At 31.5% G+C, this 10870-nt stretch overlaps 1 protein-coding gene across 4 annotated transcripts in view; it reads right to left on the bottom strand.

The window, feature by feature from the left end:
- The window catches only part of LOC148274536 (zinc metalloproteinase nas-4-like), a 29071-nt gene extending 22001 nt beyond the window's left edge, over positions 1-7070 (bottom strand). Inside the window, exons 1-3 of one of the 4 annotated variants that reach the window (XM_088236958.1) lie at positions 6979-7070; positions 6851-6907; positions 5752-5914 (exon numbers count right to left, since the gene is read on the bottom strand). In XM_088236958.1, coding sequence (XP_088093084.1) covers positions 5752-5848 — 97 coding nt within the window. In that variant the 5' untranslated portion in view covers positions 5849-5914; positions 6851-6907; positions 6979-7070. Of the gene's footprint in view, positions 1-5751; positions 6417-6850 lie in introns of all 4 variants that reach the window. The other 3 variants (XM_088236957.1, XM_088236959.1, XM_088236956.1) reach the window with 3 other exon arrangements.
- Positions 7071-10870: the final 3800 nt, after the last annotated feature.

Here is a 10870-nt window from a genome sequence, read left to right on the forward strand (position 1 = left end):
GCAGTCATAGGTCAACGCGTGTGTAATCTCTAAGTCAACGTTCGCGTCGGTTTGTTTTTTGTTTTCCTCGTAAATTAACGAAGTTCCCTGGCTAAAAATCGGCGTTTACTATAAAAAATAATAAAATATAATGCATTTGCAAAATAACAAGGAGTATCTCATACTAAAACCCGGTCACGCTGACATTTTTCATCTCTGCTATATGAAACATAGAAGATTCCTTATAGACAGTACACCCGCTTAATTATACGATGTCAGTAATTATGTATGTACTCGTATGTTCATTATTATATTTTGTACCTTTTTAATTATTTTTTAATTAATTTTTTAATATAAATTTATCTTGTTTCTTTTTTATTTGCAATTTCTAAGTGCCTAACATTTCTTAATTATTAAATTGCTTTTATTTTGTCACCGATAATATATTTAATTAATAACTTGAAAAAAATTTCGTTTGTATTTATTTTTATTTTCTTTTGACAATATATGTATAAACTGTTGTTTTTTTTCCCAAATTAAAAAATAAATAAAAAGCGAAAATAAAATGATATTACTATGGCGACTGCTTCTCTGCCTGGGTTTTCTGACTTGGCTTGCCAACCGCCGCGCCGGCTAAATGCAATAAATTGCATAGTAAATAATAAATAAAAAAAGGAAAATAGCAATTTTCAAATATTTCCATATTAACACTTGAAAAATTCAAATATGTTAATGACCTTCGCGATATCATTTATGAAGATGTTAAAGAGGAGTGGACCGAGGTTTGACCCTTGTATTACTTCAGAATAAACTAAGTCATCGGCAAATGAAAGAAATTGGGAGAAGATGATGATTTTCGCGATATCATTTATAAAGATGGTAAAGAGTAGTGGACCGAGGTTTGATCCTTGTATTACTCCAGAATAAACTTAGTTCTAATTGAAATATTCCGTATGCAGTAAACTGTTTTCTAATCTCTTAAGTAATTTATGAAAAACATCAAGATACGCTACGTGTGATCAAATGCCCTATGCACCATGGGATGCAAATGGAAGTAATTGAATTATTTTATTAATTAAATCAATAAAATATAACAAATAGTAATTTTCTGAGCCATTTTATTAATTGAATTTGTAAAATAATCGATGTCATTTTTAATATGCCCTCATAAATTTTATTGTCATGAAATACGTCATTCATGTGTTTTATAACATGTATCAATAATTTTAAAAATACTAACGTAACACAATTTTTCTTCAGTTATCGTAAATCATGAGTTAAATATAAATAAAACTTTAAAAAAATTACTTACCTATTAACCCAATGGGATCTTCATATTATTTTCTGTTTTTTTTTTAAATTAAATTTTTATTCAATGATGTTGTTAAGTAATTTAAATTTTTGAAGAAATGTTAGTCTAATAATGAAAGCACCAATGTATTAAAATACTGAACGTACAAATTAATGTTCTGAATGATTAGAAATCACACAGAGAAAATATATTATTTTGGCTATTGTTGAACATTTGACGTTTTGATTTGTATCCGTCTGCCTCTGAGGTTCAAATTTGTTTGCCGAACTCTGCTCTTCTGTTTTCTTTTCGTCGCATTGTTAGAAGTTTTCTTTTTGTTACTTTTTTAAATATTATTAATTTTAAGCAAGCAGCTCAAATCTATTATAACGAAAATTAGTTGTTGGCGTGCTTTAACTTTTTCGAAACAAATCTAGTCCATTTTTGAACCTATTGAGACTATTTATTGAGATCAGCTCTTGTGGCAGCTTATTTCAACCTAGGACAACTTTTATGAAATGGATCTAGGATAAATGATTGTATTTTCAAAATCGTATGCGTATATGTTCATGTGTATATGTATGTGTATATATATATGCATGTTCATGTGTGTATATGTTTATATGTATGTGTATGTATGTGTAAATATTTATATGCATGTTCATGTGTGTATATGTATGTGTGTATATGTATGTGTATGTATGTATGCATATGTATGTGTGTATGTGTACGTATGTATGTATATATATGTATATGTGTTTGTTTGTATATGTATGTATGTTGTAAGTGTACATTTTTATTTCTTTTTTCATTATTTTATATTTACTTACTATTTCTTCTTCTTCTCTTCCTTCCCTATTTTCCCATCCCACTTCCTTTCGCCCCTAGCGAACTGTACGTTTTGTTTTTTTTAAACATATTTTATTTTTGTTCTTATATGAAATCCATAATTGAACATAGTTATGCAAAAAGCAGCCATCGATAGAAACGTGAAACCAAGATAATAAAACCCTAGTGAAAAGAGTGAATTTTTCAAAACTACTCACTAGTTGGAATGTTTTTGTCTTTGACAAATGATAAACAATGAATACATTAGTTTTTTTTAAAATTACAAACAAGAATTATATTACGTAATCGTCTAGTTTTAATGATTTTCAAATTACCGTGAGGTTTTTCTAGTGCTGTGGGTGTTTTTCGCAAATTAAGAAATTCCGTTTTTGTGACACCATTTTAAGGTGGTAATTTATACAGTTTTTTGTATGAAAGCGGTCTGGCTGTTTTTAACAGAACTGACCTTACTGCACTCGATAACATCATAGTATCATTTTTTTTCAAATTGTAGACTGGCTGCTTTCTGCATAACTACGTTCAATTGGTCTTGTTATTTGTTGTTATTCTTTATGTATTGTTTATTATTGATATTGTGAAGAAATATTTTCATACATAAATTTAAAAAAGAATTTAAAAAAAAATACGTCGTATGTTTGGCCTTGACAGTTGTGACGTCAAGATTTGTGACAATGTTCTTAAAAAATTAGAATAGTCAGGAACAAATTGACGTATTTGGGGCGTGGTCAATGATATAGCAAAAATAAAATAATTAGCAAAAAATATTATTTTTACTGGACAGTATTTCATGGACCTTTATTACTTTAAAACTGTAAAAAAAGATATTTTTCTCTTCCAAACGCACCAGAGGGTAATGTTTGGGGTCGTATTTCTCGGAATCTATGAAAGATAGATTAAAACATTTATAATATTGTATTTTTAGTAAAATAATTATCGACAATGATAACATTCACTTAACCGTAGATTTTTCCGAATAAATTGGTATTTACGTAATTTTCTATAAAAAAATATAAGGCTTAGATATTTTTTTTCAATACTCTATGTTATTTTTAGTTGTTTTTGCTTTTGATTCTTCAAAGAATTCAATTACAAATTAACGTGATTTTCTTAATTTTCAGGATTTTCTTAGATTTCTCAAAAAGCGTAAGAGCTTTTACTTATTATTTAATGTGAGCAAGGTTATGTATACAATCGCTTACCGACTTTTAATGTCTACCGGTTTCAAAACGTACCCTACTCTTCGTCAGGACACTTACCATTTCAACATGCAAATACTGAGACGCAAAAAGTCGGTGAGTAGTTAAATACCAATATTTACTAACACGAAATAAAATTATCATGTTGCAGCAGAGATGAAGAACATTTTAGAGAAGGGAATAAAGAAGTCTAGACATCTACAGGGCTTCATATCTTTAACTTAACAAACATCAACAGATGGAAGAAATTAAGAAATATAGATGTTCAAACATAGGCAGAATGGTGAATGTTACACAGTGTGTAAAGTGGCAACCTAAACCAGCCAACGACAGGTCATAAACTCTGTATAATCCTAGACTTCTATATTCCCTTCTATAAAATGTTCTTCATCTCTGTTGTAATATGTTAATATTAACAGCTCCCTAGGGGATTGAATCCAGTTTTTGTCTACAAAAGTTTGGATAAACTAAAAAAATAAATAAAACAACTTTGTTTTTAACCACTAATTTTTTATTAATTTTTTTTCCAACGACCGGTTTTAAAGCAAACAAGCTTCTTCGTAAATGTTTACGTAACAAATGAATTAATTCCTTTTTACTATTATCATGTTCACTAAATTCTACACGTGGACCCAATAAATCAAGTCGTTTTTTCCTTACACGGGTGGTAATTTGAAATCACTTTTTTCGAAATAAGACAGGAGAGGACTAAAAGAAATATAGTTTTTTTTGGTTATCAATTATTGTTTTCTTATTATGAATCGCTTTTTTAATTTCTAAGATTTCTAAGTTGTCTAATTTTAATATTTTATCTTCAATATGAAGTACTTTTAATCCAGTGTCTTTATTAAAGTTATGATTATATTCTGAATTCGCAAATCATCCGATAGAAATTGCCCAAATTTAGAGTTAGGGGTAAACCTTATGACCCATCCTCTAGTTTGACTTCTGGTTGTGTTCCTTTTGGGATTTGATAGAATTATTTGCTTTCACAAACATTTATATTCTAGATATATACTTATAATGATATTTTTTTAATTTAGTAGGTGTCTTCATTTTCACGAGATATTCCTGCGTATCTGCATGTCCGACTTTATTGAGATTCTCGGGGCACCATAAAGTCGCGTAGACATTAAAGTGAAAGGAGTCTAAAAAGTTGCGTTTTGGATCACATTGAAAGTAAAAATTATTTAACAAAATATTCCATACTACTCTTGGCCCTCAACCGAGGTTTGAAGTTTATCACTGTATGAACGTTTTGTTAATTACCTATATTGATAAAATTATTTTTTGTTAGTAAAAATATAACTTAATTACATTACAAATTCGAACACGTTTTAAAACTACCGAAATGCAAAAGTTTTACACTCCGCGGAACTGATTCCGTTGAGCGCCTGGCTTATATTGACGAAAAAAATAGATCATTAAAGCAATGCTACCCATTTATTTCAAAATAAAGTACAACGTACCGCGTAGATGCTTATTTAATAAGGTTTAATTCAAATTATAAAATTTAATTGAACTGTTTTTCTTACTTAAATACGAAATGACAGCCGGTTTAGCGCAAAAAATGACTTTTTCGAAAACTTCAAGCTCTGGTTGAGGGCCAAAAGCAATATCGAATATTTTTAAAATATTTTAAAGCATTTTGAGTAATCTAAAAGGCAACTTTTTAGACACCTTTCATTTCAAAATTCGGAAAAAAAAATATTGGCCAATCTTAATGTATATTAACTGCCTACTTCATACAAAATACATTCTCCTTTTTGATACGTATCGGATATTTTGATGTTTAGTTAAAATTACAATATTTTAAAACCCTAAAATAAGGATTTCAAAGCAGACAACCATTTTTTCAAATGAATTTTATTTGAAACATAACAACAAATGAAGAACTTTTTAGAGCAAGGAATATATTCACATCCAAAGGGCTTATGACCTGTCATTGGCTGGTTTAAGTGGCCACTTTACACGCTGTGTTATATTCACAATTCTGTTTATATTAGAACATCAGTATTCTTTCGATTCTTCCATCTGTCGGCGTTTGTGAAGAGCTGAAACTTTTATCGTTGCGGGTGAGATTCATATGATTTAATTATTTCACCTACATACGCCTGAAAATATTTTTCAATTTTTATACTTCTTCTTGGACCAGGTGGATTTATCAACAGTCTTTTGAGTTTGTCTAAATTTTTGTAGATAAATGCTTAAACCAGCCAATGACAAGTCATAAGCCCTTTGGATGCCTAGATTTCTATATTCCCTTCTGTAAAATGTTCTTCACCTCTGTTGTAATATGTTAATATAGCTACGTTAAAGAAGACCGCCCCTGATTTTCAGCCCAAAACGGATAGTAAAAAGCACGACCCTTCAAATCTGGAACGATCGTTATTTGAGTAAGACTACCCGAAGTATAACTAAAATGTTTTTACCTACCATTTTCCATGCCTATGATTTCAGGAGAATGCAGAATGCTAGCTACGAGCTCACTCAGATGCTTACGGGTCATGGTGGGTTCATGAGCTACCTGCATCGCTTCAAACTCTCCGAGATTGACAGCTGCCCATGCGACGGTGAAACTTTTCAAGATGTCCCTCACCTGTTGATAAATTGTCCCCTTTTCAGCTTTCAAAGACAACAGCTAGGGGCGCAATGCAGAAGCCTGGGTGAAGATCTATGCATCACCCCATCGGTGATAGGTAATAAAGAACTCATACGAGAGGTAGTATCATACATGATCAATATAGTGCAGGCAATTGGTAAAATAATCCAAAGAAGGGAACAAAATGCCAAACACTTCTTTAGTAGAACGGAAGGCCTGTTGACTACTGCCAACAGGCAGGCTTCTTCTGAAGAGTTTTAAGTAGTTTCTTCTCCACACGAGCAATTGCTGAGAAGTTTCTGATTGGCCCACATAAGTATATCCCTCTGATCCCAACCGTTTAGTGAAATTTAAAGAAATTTGATTGCAGAAAAAGCCACTTTTTTGAATTTAAACCTTGTACATTGTAAGCAAAGTAAAAAATAAAGCAACTCCTATATTTGAAATTAAAAAAAAATATATATAAACAGCTCCCTGGAGGATGTAATCCAGTCCTTTCCTACAAAAAATTGGACAAATTAAAAATATTGTTGAATTTTATTTAATAACTTGAGTTTTTCTACTGACGTTTCTCGATGGAACTGAATTTTAATTATAATTTACTTATTTATTTATATATACGCTCAATGGGCATTTTAATGGATACATTTATACATGGAAATTTATTATAAAAAAATAGAAAGACTCAATGGTTTATTGTAGACTTTGTGGGAGTGGAAGCGGGAGAGAGGTGTTTATAATTGAATTTGATTCAGTGATCGATTGAAAGAAGACAATTTGTTATCAAAGAAATCAAGACTGGTATGTTTGTTGGCAGACCTAAAAGTTTTGGGCATAGAGGAATGAAAACCATAGTTAGTTCTATGGATATCGGTATGAAAGAGTAAGTTTTGTCTGTGGTTTCTAGTTGGGTATAATAATTAAAATACGTACATAGTATAGAGCCCAGTCTGACGATGTTAGTCACGACGAAACCCGGTCACTGAAAAACTATATAAATTTAAGTAGAAGAAAACTATAAATGTATTTTAATTATTAAGAATTTTATTTAATTTAATTACAACTGAAAATGTTTGGTTAGCTTATTATCTATCAGGCTTTGTACACTGATAAGCTCTTTACTCTTACTATTGCACGTATGCCAGTACCGTATTGTTTAAAGAACACTATTTACACTTTGTCAGAAGTATGCAGATGCACGTATCAAATAAATACTTATTGAAGTAACACTTTACACACGTGACCCATCATCCGAATGAATAGAGTCCGGTTGAAATTCGTCTATCGAATAGTTTTTATTTTATATTTTATTTTCATTTATTAAGGAAAGACAACAATGGCTATATAAGAGTATAAATGATAGTACAGGTAAACGTCGTTTTGTGGCGGTTCGATTAAGGCCGATTTAGAATTACGCCGGTTGGTGCCGGCGTGGGATTCCCCGGTTCGGCCGACACCAGACAACAGTAGGCGCCGCGATTCTAATAGCAGACACACTTTTACTCGTTGTTTTATTCTATTACCGTGTACGGGAGCAGCCTATTGCGTATGTAAAATTGTTTTCGAGTAAGTTTTCGTTTTGTTTTTAAGAAAAATAAAAAGGTACAATGTTATATATTTTTAATTATTATAAAAATTAAAAGAATATTCAAATGTTTGTAGTTTATCTTATGATTCTGCAAAAAAGGAAGCAACAATCAAAGCAAATAAAATTGGATGCTTTTTTCAAAAAAGTGTGACAATTAAATTTAGTACCGATGAACTGGTGAGTTAGTATTTATTATAAGAAAATCATTATTTATATCAAGAGATTATTTTTACGCCGATGTCTCTCGGAACGGAACCCCAGCGTAAAACGACGTTTACCTGTACATACATCCGGTAAAAGTTTTTTATTTTACAAATAAAATGAGAAGACATGTTATATGGTAAAGATAAAAAAAAAAGTAATATATAAGACAAGAGAAAAAAAGAGCACTTAAGGTTAAGGGAGTGTATCTGGGAAGCATGTTTTCAAGAGATGGAAGAGTAGAAAAAGATGCTGAAAGGAGAGTGAATGCGGGCAACAAAATGAACGGCGCACTTAGTACAAAAAATGTTAGTCAAAGCTAAACAGGCAGTGCACAACGGAGTTTTAATCCCAACACTTACGTATGGAAGTGAAACATGGAACTGGCAGAGGAAGGATGAAAGCCGAGTAAACGCGATTGACATGGGATCATTTAAACGAATGTGTGGAAAATCAATATTTGACCGGGTTACAAATGATGAAATCAGGCGAGAGTGTAAATCTGAGCCAAGTATGATTGATAAGATTAAGAAAAGGTCTCTGAAATGGTTTGGTCATGTAGATCAAATGGTAAAACGAGTATATATGGCGAAAATGAACGGCAACGTGAGACGAGGACAACGAAGGAAGACGTGGCATGATCAGATAAATCAAAATCTTAAATCTGGTCATGTCAAAAGCGAAGGGAAGAGAACCGAAGGGAATGTATGACAAGATGTATGAATGTGAAAGAAGCTAGGAATGTATGCCAGGATAGACGTGTGTGGCGGTCCATTCTCTTTGCCTACCCCTACGGGGAAATGGTGTGATGGTAGAAGTAGTAGTAGTAGAAAGGAGAAAGAAAGAGAGTGAAGGAGTGGAGGAGAGGGATTTTCATAATATAGTTTACCCATTTAAAATTTTGATCATAATAAAATAAACATATTTAAAGGAACATAATATTACACACTGACAAGTGTTTCATTTTCAAGCGTTTCAAAGAGAAATTGAGAATTTAAAAAAAATCAATTGAGAAGACATAATATATGTTTTTTCTACAAATTACCAAAATAAATTTTAATTGGTTTATACCACATGTTATATTGTGTAGGGAAAACGTGTCCTAAATTGACATTTAATACATAAAAATGTCCATTTTTTAATAATTTGACTAGTTTTGAAAAGTGTCATTATTTTTCTATCTACCACAATTCAATAAATTGTGTTATTATTCAGCATGTTATTTCCATACCAATTTTAGCAAAACCCTACCAAAGGATCATTTTGCCCTACCACGTGTGCAAAATGATCCCTTGAGGATTATTTGACAGGATTATTCAGGACAAGACATACAATAAAACAACGAAAATATTAATTAACTGACATATAAATAACGAACGAGATATGTATAATTTTATAATATATTTTTTGTGCAGTATAAAGAATGTGTCTTATTACTCGTACAACTTTACATGATGTTTAAAGATGACTTACCTTAGATCAGACAGGTGAAAATTTTTTTTTTTTACTCACTCTCGTTCTTACTGCACGCGTCTCTTCGCCATTACTGTCAAATGTTTAAAACGTTGTAATGTATATGTTTATAGAATTAAACAATAGATAGCAAAAAAATATAAGTGCTGGATATTCATCAACAGTATATATTGTGGTCAGTAGCGGTCACGCATCTCAACAGGGAAAAATATGCAATGGTTGGCTATGCTCATAATACTACACTCCAATAAGAATCTGATTTACAGAGAGGAGTTAATAATTTTTTGGCTCAAAGGCAGCAACACTATATAGGCCCGAGGATATATAACCTTATCCCAGATTCATGGAAATGTGGTGGGATTGCCAGGCTGAGGAAGGTGTTGACTGCAATTTTAATCTGATTGGTCGGAGGAAGTCAGAGAAATTGTTGTCCGATGGAGAAAAACGTAAGCTGATTTCAAGTTTTACTGGTGATGATTTAGGATTTCGAGATTTAGGTATTATTTAGGTGTTCATGGTTTATTTATTATTTAGTTTTAAATCTGTAAGTGGGGCTTACATAATAATAAAATTGTTATTGATAAAAAAATAAAATATTACAAGATACATTATTTATTTACTGCCTTAGAACTGGGAAGCTATCCCTAGTTAGGTAGTTTAGATGAACCGCCAGCAAAAAAAAAAAGTAAATATACTAACATATTACAACAGAGATGAAGAACATTTAAGAGAAGGTGATATAGAAGTCTAGGCATCTACAGGGATTATGACCTGTCAATGGCTGGTTTATGTGGCCACTTTACACACTGTGTAACATTCACCATTCTGCTCATATTTAAACATCAATATTCCTTCAATTCTTTCATCTGTTGATATTTGTAAAGTTAAAGAGCTGAAACCTTAAATTATGCGGGTGAGATTTATTTTATTGAATTATTTCACCTACATACTAGGCAACGCCTGAAAATGTTATTTTTTCAATTTCTATTTATATTCTTCATAGACCAGGTAGATTAATAAACAATATTTTGAGTTTGTCCAAATTTTTGTAGGCCAGGACTGGATTCAACTCCCAGGGGAGCTGTTTATATTAACATATATAACAGCTTCCCAGTTGAATCCAGTCAATAACAGTTGAATCAGTTCAACAGCTCCCCAGTTGAATCCAGTCTATAACAGTTGAATCCAGTATATAACAGTTGAATCCAGTCCTTGCCTACAAACATTTGGACAAACTCAAAATATTGTTGATGTATTTATACTTTTCGTTCTATCTCGATCGTTTTACCTCGAGGGATAATTTTGTACACTTTTCCCCAAACATTACAAATTATATTTATTTCAAGGCATAAATAAAACAAAGAATAATCAAAACATAATTTTTATGATAAAACGGTAAAATAAAAATACTTATAGTAATTAGAGTAATTAGAGTAAAAGGAAGCTACCCTCTCTGAATTTTCTTTCAGTACCACGAAATACGTCGATATCTGAAGAGATACGTTTGAGTAAAGACACTGCTTTTCCTACTGGCATTACCATCGGCAGACTGATTCTGCAAACAGGAAGATAAAACAGCCGCCGATGTCTAAGTAAGTCATTATGAACATTCAGAAAAAACAATACTCTCATAGCACTCGTTGGCGATGTGCTCAAATATTATAATTTTGTGGGTCATTTCAACGAGTTAC

This window comes from Micrasema longulum, unplaced genomic scaffold (assembly GCF_059751315.1).
Source record: "Micrasema longulum isolate JH-2025_06_02 unplaced genomic scaffold, ASM5975131v1 h1tg001627l, whole genome shotgun sequence".
NCBI lineage: Eukaryota > Metazoa > Arthropoda > Insecta > Trichoptera > Brachycentridae > Micrasema > Micrasema longulum.